At 43.7% G+C, this 13,517-nt stretch overlaps 1 protein-coding gene across 1 annotated transcript; it reads right to left on the bottom strand.

The window, feature by feature from the left end:
* Positions 1-1,582: 1,582 nt before the first annotated feature.
* Positions 1,583-8,492, bottom strand: KCNJ2 (potassium inwardly rectifying channel subfamily J member 2). Its single transcript, XM_042966900.1, has 2 exons — positions 8,333-8,492; positions 1,583-3,293 (listed from the first exon to the last, which is right to left on the bottom strand). Exon 2 carries the CDS (start codon positions 3,076-3,078, stop codon positions 1,795-1,797), a length of 1,284 nt encoding a protein of 427 aa, XP_042822834.1. The 5' UTR covers positions 3,079-3,293; positions 8,333-8,492; the 3' UTR covers positions 1,583-1,794.
* Between the last annotated feature and the right edge of the window lie 5,025 nt (positions 8,493-13,517).

Genomic DNA, 13,517 nt, shown 5'->3' with positions numbered 1-13,517 from the left:
AGCACCCCCCCCCCCCCAGAATTCACACATAAGGAACTTTAAGCCAAAAAAAGAGTTCCATTATTGAGTTAGAGCAAGAGGGAAAAAATAAAAGAGTTTCGATCAGCCAGGCAGGAGAGACTTCTCGAAAACAATGTGTCCTTAGTAACCTGCTCTCAGGATCCACAGGCTAGAAGGATCAGCTCAGATCCAACCCCAGGTGTGCATATATAAAGGAGAAGTAAACCTTGGAGTTCATTATCTCCTCTACTTGTGGCCGCCTTACATTTTCTATGGCTCTTGTTGACCCTAAAATACTGCGATATTTTCATTCCTACCCTCTACCACTAAAAAGAAAGTAACTCTCCTCTCCCTCCTGAATACTTGAGTCAGAAGTGGCTGGTCCACATCTCGCTGGCTCCCCCTTTGGCATCTGCAGCTTCCCAGACACGAGGGGACTTGCTCCACACAGACCGATCGGAAGAACCAGCCTAGAGGCCAGCTGTGGCATCTTCTCAAAGGCAAAGTCAAGCTGGAAGTGTCCTGACAGTTGGGGCAACGAATTCAGCCACAAGGGTTTAACCTTATTTATCTTTCATGTTGGATGGCTCAGCCTTGAGGATGCCAACGAACTCCAACCTAGGAATACATTTTGGAATGTGCAAAAAGGGGAAACCCAGAAAAATCTAAGAGCACTTCGCCATCTCGCACCTTATGCATTAGCCTGGCCAGCCCTACCTCGCAGGAAAGAGAAGATATTTGATATTGTGTATGTGTGAATTTTACTTCCCCTTTCTTCTTTCTCCTATCACACACAAGTTGCATGAAAGAACAAAACTGAAAAAGCACTACACTTACTAGACTCTGTGTGGATGATGTTCTATTTTCTGAGTAAGGTGAAAAAGGAAAGGGCAGTTCAAGGTCTTGCTGAGGTTCAAAGTTACTGTCTCTTGATTTCAAGGCAGCCACGGGGCTTTTTATCCCTTTTAGTATAAGCTCCACTGTGCAAAAATGTGCATTATCTTTGGTATTTATTTTAGGTAGTCTAACTTAAAATTTGAGATAACCCATTAACATCATGGAAGAAAAAAACAAAACAAAACAAACAAACCCAGAGGCTACCATTTGGCTAGTGTTACATAATGCCCTTATGTAACCAAAGAGAGAGAGAGAGAGAGAGAGAGAGAGAGAGAGAGGAAGAGAGAGAGAGAAAATCAATTCTAGCAAACAAATTACTGGCCTCAAAAAAATCAGGCTCTCGTTTTGGCAGCTCTTGGCAAACACTTGCCACTTTGAAGCACATATCATGAGCTTTCAACAAAGTTCAACACTGACTTTTAAATTACACGAAAGAAAAACTACACAACAACAAAAATACAATTTGTGTTCATGTAGTTAGCAGCTTTTCAAAAATTAAGGCAGAGTCTTGCCTTTGTTATGCCATTAAAAACATTCTTGTTCCCTAAAGAGAAGCATTCTGGATTAGTCAAATACCCAACCAAGGCTTGCCTGCAAGTTCAAGTTTTGTAAAAACACAAAACAATACATAAAGACCCCATAACTTATTCTACAACATGTATGTGCCATTGGGTCACGGGGGTGGGGGGGGGAGGGGTGGGGAGGGGGAGGCATGTTGAGTGCTTTATGTTCATCTCCGAGCTTACAGTCTTTCTCTGAAACCATTGTACTAGCCTCAGTCCCTTGTGGCCACTTGCCTTGACCCACCTCTTCACCAGTACCGTCGTCTGAATAACTGTTTTGGGCCTTTGACCAACAGACTGTAGTTTAAAGTAAATATTCCAGAGAAGGAAGCAGTCATATCTCCGACTCTCGCCGTAAGGGCCTGGGCTCTAGAGGTACACTTGCCTGGTTGTGAAGGTCTATGTCAGGGGGTGTGTCTGTACTAGTGCTTTCCGGGACTCCGTTTTCACTGTCATCTTCCTCTTTGCTTGTGAGGGCAACTTCATTTTCATAGCAAAATGAATTAGCATTTGAGAGGATATATTTCTTTTCTGCTAAGTCTCTGGCACTACAAAGGGGAGTATTGGGCACTTCATAAGTCTTGTGGAACCTTGAGTAGTCCACTTTGTAATAGTGCTTCTCTTCAAAGAGTACAGGCTCATAGCGATGGCCCCAAAGGATTTCATTGGCCAGATATGAGCTACGGCACTGTGTTGTCATGGCCGTGGCTTCCACCATGCCTTCCAGTATCACAACAATTTCAAAGTCTGCATTGTCAATGTCCTGTTTACTCAAATCATATAAAGGACTATCTTCATCTATTTCATGGACTATAGTGATGGGGGACACCAGAAATATACGATCAATTCCACTGTCAAACCCAACGTTGATATCTATTTGATCCAGGGGGATGTACTCCCCTTCAGAAGTGATTCTGGATTTGAGCAGCTGTGCTCTCACGTGAGCTTCCACCAAATGGCTTTTCCGAAGATTGCCCACCCGCCACATCAAACACAGTTTGCCGTCTCTCATGGCGATCACGGCATTGTGACTGAAGACAAGAGTCTCGTTTCTCTTCTTTGGCTTTGCCATCTTTGCCATGACTGCGCCAATGATAAACGCATCGATGATGCAGCCCACAATGGACTGGAACACCACCATAAAAACCGCAATTGGGCATTCGTCCGTGACACACCTGAAGCCATAGCCGATGGTTGTCTGGGTCTCGATGGAGAAGAGGAAGGCAGCTGTGAAGCTGTTGACCTCCGACACACAAGCTTTGCTCTCTTTAGATGCATCCAGGTCCCCATGGAGCAAAGCTATCAACCAAAACACGCAGCCAAAAAACAGCCACGAGAGAACGAAAGCCAGACAGAAGATAACCAGCATCCATCTCCAGCGAATGTCCACACATGTGGTAAAGATATCTGCAAGGTACCGTTGTCCCTTCTCACCCACATTGATGAACTGAACATTACAGTGGCCGTCTTTCTTCACAAAGCGGCTCCTGCACTGTTGTCGAGTATGGACTTTACTCTTCCCATTCCCAAAGCCATTTGCAACCGCCATGGTGGCCAACTTCATCCCGTCTTCTTCCGAAGAGACAATGCTGTAGCGGTTGGTTCGCACACTGCCCATCGCTTCTGCTGTGGACTCCAGTGCTTCTGCTTTGGAAAACAGTCTGAGTTTTTGCAAAACCCTTTGGAGAAACAGTTTTGAATGTTCAGTGAGGACGCACACACAAAAAAATAAGGAGAGATGGGGGTCTCCGGGAGCCTTGAGGTTCTACCAAGGTCTGTCTACTGACATGCAGCACTACCTTAGTAACTCAGCTGACATCCAGGGTACATGTCCTGAAAAAAACCAAACAGACAGACAAAAGACATTATTCATTAGAAAACAAGTCATTATCGAAGGGTTCTACTCCCTAAGGCAACATGTCCTAGCAGGATACGGTCAGATATAGAGAAATACACTCTGCATTGAATAACAGGAGTTTTCATTTCTTCGTACCCTGGAAAATATCTGTATTATATAAACAAAGTCAATAAACATAGAAGACTTAGTTGTTTGGAACAGCCTTTCAACCAACATTTCAGGTCCTTTTCTCCCTATTTTTTTTCCAGCAAGCTAGGAGATTCTATTTTACAGATAACCTCTCTTATTCTCTCTCTTGCCTTCTCTACATGCTAGGGTCCCGAGTTATTAAGCAGGAGAAAGGTTTGCTAAGCCCAAAGTTTGTCGCCAGGTTTTGGGAACTCAAAATGTCTAGAGAACATTTCATATAAATGCAGAACATTAATATTAATTTGAGTTGCAGGCGCATTATGGGAGAATATGGGAGCCCTTGATGACACGGTGGAAAGCAGAAGGCACAGACTATTTTGTTTAAATGATAAAACTGAGTAGACAGCCCTTACGATGATCTGAAATCGGTCCCAATTTCTGGAGACTGTTTGGGCTTGCTGCATCACTTCACACGCTGCAGGCAGCCACTTTGCAGAAATGCCTGATAACATCTCTGTTAGTGCAAGTGATTCTGACTTGAAGGCGTAGGTTTGCTCTGGGGGATAAAGAGCGAGTCTGTTGCCTAGCAATGAGTCCTGAAATTCTCTGGAGATGGGACTGCCATGTGTAATGACAGGCTAGGAAGTAAGCACCTTTGTGCCAAAGGACCAGGTCTTTAGCGAATTGAGATAAGGCAGGAACTCATTTCATGTGGGTCCAATTCTGGGTCTTCCCAAACAGAGACAACTTTGTAGGAGTGGAGCATAATTGTCAGTTTACTTTCACTTCGAGCGCTCTTGTTTGCTATATGTTCCCATGGAGAAGGCACTCACCTTTACCTAATGTGAACAAATAGTAGTTTTTCAGCTTTTTCCTCTTGCCTTATCCTAACCTAGGTAAAAACTATCTATTTAACTTCCCATCTTCACTCCAAAGAAAACTATTTTTTTCCTTGACCAACAAACAGAAGTGTAAGATGAAGTCTAACATGTTTTCTTCGCCAAATAGAAATTAACAAAACTAATATGGCATATAAAACCCAAAAGCGATCCTCCACTTGTCAAACAACCCAATCGATCTCCTGCAATAAAGGGGGACAATGAAAACCAGATGGCAAGGAGCAGAAATTTGCTGAAGCCCTGATCATGAGGACTCCACTTTTTCTTTCCCCCCTCCAAACCACATTAAGATTAAGTGGTTAACAGAACCAATCTCAGCCAAGCCAACTGCAGAAAAAAATAAAGCCGTTCATGTATCTTGTTTTGGTACACCCCCCTAAAGAGAGGCAAGGTGTATTGTCTTTGAAAATGCCTCGTTACAGGCTTTTCGCTTCTCCCTCCTTATCCAAGTTATTATGCAAGAATGTGCCCCAACACATTTTTCCTGAGATTAGTCATCTGTGAAAATTGCAATGTGTGTTACATTTTGGCAGCTTTTGATACCTAAATGATGCCCGATTTGAAAGTGCCTTTGAATTACTTTATAAAAAGAAGTTACTGTGCCTTCCCAGTCTTCCACCTGCTTCAATGTTTTGTCTGCTTCCCTACGAAGTTTGTACTTGGACAAAAGGAACAAGCCTCCTGTTCCTCAGGGTTCTAGGTCCTGGACATGGAAAGAATTGTTTTAACAGTGATTTCAGATTACTGGGCTCATGTGAAATTGCCAAGGATTTCTACACAAACCCAGATAGGGATAATAATATAGCGGCAGATACAGGTGTACTTTCCAAAAAAGGGGGATGGGGAGAAAGCTCACTTAAATAGTGCTTGTATCCTTGAGCTCTGAATGACTTCAGAATCTTATATTATAAGTTGACAGCAAGAAATTCCCTTTTCATGATTCAAAACAAGCCTTCCATCTGAGTTACCATTAGGGACCACGAGTAGACAGTTTCAAATTTCTTCTGACTTATTTCTTCACTCTTTCCAGATTAAAGCATAACAACCATATGAAATCTAAAGACTGAATTACGATCTTCCAAAAATCCTGACCCCGGGACATTAGTTCGAATTCCACAAAACACAATACCAGCTTCCTACGGATAGCTTTCTGCATTTAGAACTTGAAAACAGCCTGCATTGAGCGACTATTATTGTCTTATTTCCACTGTTAATGACAGAATTTGTTCCACATGCAGAGCATCATTTAGAAATTTTACCCTTCTGCCTGCAAAGGAGAAAAAAGATGGTTTGTTTTGTTTTGTTTTTTGTTTTTTGGCAAAATGGAAGATTTTGTCACTTCGAATAGATATGCTCCAAAACAGATTTCTGGGTGTATATGTGTCTGCACACATTATGTATATTCAGAGTTTTGGGAAACTGATCACAGAGCAAAACTCTAAACCTGCCACAGTTTGCTAGGGTGATTGTCTTAATATTTCATTATGATGAATGTCCTTTTTACTGACCTACTCACATGCCCAACTGACTTTACGCAAGCAGAAAACTTCCTTGCCTGCTTTTCTCTCACTGAAAATCACCGATTCATGAGTGTCTAGAAAAAAAACTTTCATTAGGAACAGGGCTTTCATGCAACTTTATTGTAGACATACATTCAAAATTATTGTGTGAGAAACATTCAATCAAGAGTAGAGGAGATCACTAAGTGATGTGACTCCTTGAGGGGTACAACTCAGGAGAATCCATAGCTGATTTGATGTGTAAATTCCCCTCTGAGCCAAAATATTTCAGGCCCTGATGTAAATTTAATAGATACAAATAATCATTTTACCCAGGCTATAACCAATGAGGTAGAAAGTATTTCTGGGAAATTGAAAGGCTACATGTGGTGGTGTTCATGTTAAGACTATTTATAGGCTGAGCCAAAATTAAGCATAAGCAATGGAAAAAAATAGTTCAGCCGTTTCAATCTTAGGTAGATGTTAAAGAGAGAGAGCACTACAGATAAATTCAAGGTCAAGGAGATAACACTGTATAAATGAGTGAATCTGAATCGTTTTTACCATATGGGAAATACTTCCAAGATGGGTTATAAAAAACAGGAAAAATATAATTATGAAGAATAAATGTGTCCCATAATAAGGTCCCGGTGAACAGTGGACAAGAAAGTTTCTAACTAAGGACAGGAAATAAGGATAGGTAAAGAAAGTGTGCTGGGCTGAAAGAAAGGTCTGCTAATGAGTGTTTAGAGCAGTTATTCCCCAGCTGACGCCATATAGACCAGCCTGAGTGTGCTCAGGGCACATGTTGCTATGTGAGCACAACTGCTGGCAAAGCAGCCTCTTGGAAGCTCAGTAAACAGAAGGGAGGGGGAGGGGAAGTAGGGGAAGGGCAGAGGGATATGCATTTATCTATGTGAGCACTCTACCCTTTATACTCGGCAACGCACGTAGCATCATTCAGCATTTGCAAATGCTGAGAAATATACACATTTGGTGAGATAAAACCTGCAACAGTCTGTCAGTTCAGGTAAAAATGTGGCCCATCTTTCATGCTACGGAAAAGTTATTCAAGGACTCTACAGCTAACCAGAGATTCTACAGCTGGAGCATCTAAAGGTAGCAGAAATACTGTGTGTCCTTAAAAAAAAAAAAAAAAAGCCAAATTCACAAGCGTTTAGAGCAAATATTCCTATGGATGTCAATAACATTAAAGAAAGTGCCACCAAAACCTGAGGGGGAGGGGTTAAAGCAAAGTTAAATGACCTTGACCCCAACGTTGACCCCTCTCACCATCCTGGAAGTAATAGCTCTTACTCCTGAGCCTGGAGACTTTTCAGATATTGGCAAATATAAATTAACCACTCAGGGGTGGGGGAGGAGGGGAGCTGAGAAAAAGCTAATAAGTGTACAGGTAATATATAGCAGACACAGGGCAGTGGTTAGTGAGAGGAAATCTGACAGCCTTTTGATTATTAATGTGAAAAGAAAGTAAGTGGTAAAAGTCAATATGCATTCTTTCATACCTAAAACACGTTTTCAATGCCTTGTTTCCTAACAGGTAAATTCTGAGCTTATGAAAATCCCCAGGATTCACAGCGGTATCCTAGTTACCATCCTACTGGTAGGCTTATCCAGACACAGACATTAAACTGCCCTTTTCCTATCTCGATTTTTTTTTTCAATTGTCATGACAAGTCTATGTTATGATGCAATCCTTTTGCAGAATCGAGTCATTTTGACCACTGTGCTTTCCTGAAATCACCCTGTCTTCAACTTAGGTATTAATACTATTATTACTAAGAATAATACGTTGCTTAGGACAGAGTGACATATGATGTGAAAGTTTTGCTGTCTTCGGGCTCAAATCCAACGCGGGCTCGCGCTCTCTTTCCCCAGCAAAGCAACTTTGAGAGACGCTCGCTCTGTTTGGAACTCGACGCTACACTTGAAGCAATGACAAAGGGAAAAAAACAAAAAAAAAAAAAAAACCAAAAACAAAAACAAAAAAAACCGCCAAGGATCAAGACTACTGCTGAGTCCCAAGTTTGCCAAGGTTTGAGACCAGTGTTCTAGAAGCACTCCCCACCCCCCGCCTTTTTTTTTTTTTTTTTTTTTTTTTTTCCCTTAGAGCGAGAATCGAACACAGGCTCCCTGGCCCATGTCTCCAAACTCAGTATCTCGCTACAGCTGGTGCATTGGAAGTTATGAGCACACACAGATGCTGCAGAGAAATCTGTTTCTATTGCTCAACTGTTCCAAGCATGTCTCAGTATTTTTAGCTCTGGGGATGTTCTGGTGCGCACACAAACTCCATAGGCATGATCTGGGACTCCGCAGCGTGGGTAAGCGCTACAGCAGCGTGACAGCTGGGCACCTCTGGAGCAGCGGGGCAGGGTAGGGTCGGCGACGGCGGCCCGAGTCCACTCCCCCGGACACACAGGCAGCGGGAGACAAGGAGGGAAGAAAACACACAGCAGCCCTTACCTGTTGCTGGCGCAGGAGCATGGGGACATGGAGTGGAAGTGGGGGGTACAGAGGCATGTAAGATCCAGTAGTTTGTAAAAGCGAGTGAGCCAAAGCAAACCAGAATCCCCAAGACCCAGCTTGCCGGCGCCGAGTGAGACTGTGCGCTGGCCAGGGCTCTAGTGCGCTCTGCAATATCCTGGGCTCTTTTGAGATACCGGCCCGCCTGGCTCCGCCCTCCGGCCTCTGCCGGCCAATCGCGGCGCGCCTGGCCGCACGGCCGGCCCCGGGAATCGCGGCAGGGAGGGGAGGATGCTACACCCGCGACCCGCGGCGCTGCCAGCGAGGAGAACCTGCCGCCGCTTCCTCCCCCTCCGCCCTCCGAGCCGGGTCGGGGAGTCCGGCCCCGGCCGGGGGAGGAGGAAGTTGCGCCCCAGCTGGGACAGCAGCAGGTGGGCAGCTCCGCGGCCGGGCTTTTGCGGCCGCCTAATTGCAGCCTGGCCTTGGGATGAGCTTCCTTAGCCGTCTCCGAGCCCCACACTTCCCTTTTCCTCTGCTCGGTGGCTGCCGTGCCGTGTGCGTCCTCCTCGAGGGGCCCGCGAGGTGCCAGGGCCGGGCGAACCGTTTGCAGGCGGGGAGGATTGCATTGCGTTGCAGCCCAGGCGCACCTCCCTGTCCCCTTGCTCCCACCTACGGCCCCACGCCCCCCGAATTCCCCGGCGGAGGAGCCGCGAATGCAATGGGGGAAAGGGACCGGGACGGCGCGCAGAACCCGGCTGGATTTTAGACGCGCACAACTTTTGCAACTGCAGAGCCGCTTGGCTCTTTCTGCTCCCGGCTGTTCGTGAATTACTTACAAAGCGCCTAGACTTCTCTGCAGGGTGAACGACTCGTTCCCTCTCGCATTGTCCGCCCTCAGTCTCTTTCTCCACCGCCGCCCGGCACGCTCTACTGATCTAAAATCAGAGCAATTAGAGTAATGAATTCTCTGGAACAGCAACTCCTACAGACACTCAGCTCTGCCCTCGCATCAGCGCCTCCCAGCCCTCATTCCCAGCAACCAGGCAAGAGCATGTAGACCCTTTAAAAACCTATGTCAACTTCAGTGTTAACCGCGTCTGGATCCTGCGGCTTTACAGCTTAGTCCGTGTGTACGTGTGTCTGGCTGTCGGTGTGTGTGTGTCTCTGTGTGTGTGTCAATTGAGTAAGTGCATGTAACTCTGATTACTTGGGCGTCCTAACGAAGCTTTGCTCTTAAAGGACACAGTATATTTAGGAGTCTTCCTTACACGGAGTTTGAAATTCCTGTGTGTGTGTGTAATGTTTATTTCCTCAAGCGACCAAATGCGTCCTTCGTGCAGTTGGTTGAAACCTCTAAAAGGCCTCCTAGAGTCGCCAAACTACTTGCACAGTCTAGCTCGTCGTATTCAGGGCGGCACGGACTGGTGGATTTGTGTGCGTAGGGGAGGTGAAACTTGACAATTCAAGGAAAGGGTCTGCGCCGGTACCCACCTCCTAGCCTCATTCCCTCACTTGGCCCCTAGGAGGTGCTGGTGAAATATGCTAGGTTTTGCAGATGCGTACTTAACCCTGCTTTAGCAAGGGTGCCGCCTGTCCTGGCGCTGAGCGAGAGACTGAAATTAAGAGTGTGAAATAAGTTGTGCGTGCGGCGTATCTGCGCTGAGAGCCAAACGTCTTGCCGTTCCGTCCCACTTGCTGAGATTGTACAGTACTCCAAACCCTGTGACCGTCTTGCCTTGTATGCGGGAGTAATACTTCACCCGGGGTGGGGGTGGGGTGGGTGGCGGTAGGGGTGTGTGTGTCCACTTTAATATTTATTAAGTAATGTATTACTTTGGAACAGCTTGCATTAACTCTGCCAAATAGATGGATGTGTAGAAACCCAGGCTGCAGCCCAAAGCTAAAAACGTGGAGATAGACAAGCTAACTCTGTGTAGCCAGAGGAAGGACAATGACTGACATCTCACCCCACCACAATAAGCTGCTTCTGAAATATGTTTCTTCATGGATTTCTTCTAAGAAACAGTTGGGAGAGGTCCAATCAACCCCTTAAAACATATTAAGACTAAAGGGAAAGAGGAAATTAATCATTTATGTGTATGTCCTTTATTATGATTCAGTCTGTGCATCTGTAGATAGCTAAGAATTTTCCAGCCCATGTGAATTCGGAGAGGCAGCATTTTTATTTCTAGGTAATGAGCTCTTTTTGAAAGTCAGTCACCCAGAAAGGGGTGCCATTTTCCTGGCATGTGGATTGAAATTGTTTTATTTTAATACTCTAACTGAATAAACTGAATACAATCATAGGCCAAGATAGTTTCATATAATAGAAGAATCTTTAAAGAAATGAACACGAAGTTATAAGATTATGGTTGTTGTGTAAATTTTGTCATGGAGGGGGAAAATAAATAGACGTACCTTAATCTTTCTCATCAGCATCACTCTTACCCACCATGGGCTGATATGCAGCAAGGCTTATTTCTTGAAGTTAAAGAAAAATTGATTCTTGTAATACGCAGATTCCCAGCCTGAATAGAGGTTTTACCTTAATTATTTAGCTAAATAAGGAAACATGAAGGATTAAGTTTTGTAAGTAAATGACACTTTGTAAATGCATGAGGGCACTAACCCCACTGCTTCGTGTTATAAAGGGAAAAAAAATTAAGTGTGCATTTTAATTAATAAGTGACTTGTCACTATGCCCCTATTAGGAAAATTCTAGTGTTCCAAAGCTTTCAGGACTTTTTGGAGTGATGCATGGTACAGATTTCTCTAGTCAGAGTGTATCTTTTTTTGGCTGAATCAGTCCTTATTTAGCAAAAATCCCCATTAGTTTTGGACACCAATGCAGTTGGGTGTTGGGATCCATCTGTGGATTAAATTTTTCCAAGGAAATGACAGTTATGCCCTTACTGATTCCCTCCACAGTAACCACCTATAATATTAGAGCCAAATATTAGTCACAATCCAGATCTGCAGTTAGATTATGAAGGGTTGTGTGACGCAGAAGGGATTGTTCCGCTAGGAACACAGATCTTTCCTTTGCACTTATATAAATATCTCTAGCAATTAGATATATTTTCAGACTTCTGTTAACCAGGTATTCAGTCCAATTTTACAATGATGAGAAGTGAAAAACTCCTTTCATTTGCATCCACTGTGTTTCGAGAACCCCTTAGTAATCTTCAAAGTAATAATTGATAGCAAGAAATAATAAAAAAAAAAAAAAAGTGGGGCGCCTGGGTGGCGCAGTCAGTTAAGCGTCCGACTTCAGCCAGGTCACGATCTCGCGGTCTGTGAGTTCGAGCCCCGCGTCAGGCTCTGGGCTGATGGCTCGGAGCCTGGAGCCTGTTTCCGATTCTGTGTCTCCCTCTCTCTCTGCCCCTCCCCCGTTCATGCTCTGTCTCTCTCTGTCCCAAAAATAAATTAAAAACGTTGAAAAAAAAAAATTAAAAAAAAAAAAAAAAAAGAAATAATAAATAAATGTCAGGTGAACTTAAAGTGTAGACCAGATGAGTTTGCAATCTCCTGCAATGAGGACAAGCCATTGGCAATGGTATTTTTTTTAACGTTTATTTATTTATTTTGAGAGAGAGAGAGAGAGTGCTATATGAGAGCTGGAGAGGGGCAGAGAGAGAATCCCAAGCAGGCTCTGTGCTGTCAGCTTAGGACGAAACATGGGGCTCGAACTCACGAACTTGACTGGAGCCAAGATCAAGAGTTAGATGATGGGGCACCTGGGTAGCTCAGTTGGTTAAGCATCTGACTTCGTCTCAGGTCATGATCTCACAGTTCATGAGTTCAAGCCCTGTGTCGGGCTCTGTGCTGACAGCTCAGAGCTTGGAACCTGCTTCCGATTCTGTGTCTCCCTGTCTCTCGGTCCCTCCCCTGCTTGCTCTCTGTCTCTCAAAAATAAATGTTAATTTTTTTTTTTTTAAGTGTCAGATGCTTAACCAACTGAGCCACCCAGGTGCTCCCGGAAATTGTGTTTTAAGGCACCAAATGTAATCTTATTTATGGGAAAACAGCTTTGGCAATTTCGATTACATATTGGTAAGAGTTAATCTTCATATTAAATTCACTAAATGTATTTGTTGAGTATATACTTTGTATTTTAGCTATATGCAGAGTGATAGGGGAGACTTAAGAGCCCTGGGAGGGACAATTTCTTCCCTCTGGGAATTCACAATGAGAGTCTCTCATTAGAAGACAAACCATGCACAAGCAAAATCAAATGGCCCAATGACAGGATAAGGCAGCCTATGGTTGAAGTGGTAAAATAGATCATGCAAGAAAAAAAAATTCTGAAGAGTTTCTGTGGAATCAATTGGAATTTATGGGGAAGTTCAGGATCGAAGACTTAGTATGTATGATATACTACCATGGAGAGTTGTGTTAAGGATGCTAAGAGCCTACTAGACGATAGGATTGTCTTTTCATTCAGTTTATGTCCTAAAACGACTGGTAGGCTCCCAGATCTGTCCATAGACATGCAATCCTGTGTATAAATTATAAGCTGCTTCTAAGAATGCTACATGTCTCTGCCTACACAGACACTGTTTCTTCTAAAGCAGTGGGATTTATTCCACAAGCCTTATTTGCCATTTGTTACCACTGTAACACACAGTGAGGATGCCTTTTTTTCCTGGCATCCCTGGGAATGCAGTGTATCGCATAATGGCTTTTCTAATTAATTGAAATTTGTTTGTGGTGGGAACTATTTTCTCTGATATACTGTAAGCCTTTGACTGCTCCTGTCCCACTATAAACATTTCTAGTGTAGCATATTTTGTTCCTCTCCTGCTATTCCAAATAGTTGTCCCTATATTTTTCCACCTAAGAGCTTTTCAAAATCCACTCTCATGTCTTTTTTGTCTTTATATCCTCATTGCTTTGCACGTGGCCAAGGAAATAAGTCAGTTTCAATAAATGTCAGTTGATAGATGGAATGCAGTATTTTTGAGTATACTACGACTTTTGAATAATGATTCAGTATCATTATAATAAACATAAGCAATTTCATTTTTACCTGCAACAGAGGGGGACAATCGGGGTACAGTAAGAGCAATGTCATCTACATTAAATGACTCTAGACTAAGCTTATTTAAGTCTTCTGCTTGTTTTTTTCTTTCCCCTCTTTTCCACCAAGGACAGCCTTCACTTCTCATTTTTTCTTCTGTCAAAT

This window comes from Panthera tigris, chromosome E1, assembly GCF_018350195.1.
Source record: "Panthera tigris isolate Pti1 chromosome E1, P.tigris_Pti1_mat1.1, whole genome shotgun sequence".
NCBI lineage: Eukaryota > Metazoa > Chordata > Mammalia > Carnivora > Felidae > Panthera > Panthera tigris.
This window is presented reverse-complemented; position numbering and strand designations above follow the sequence as displayed.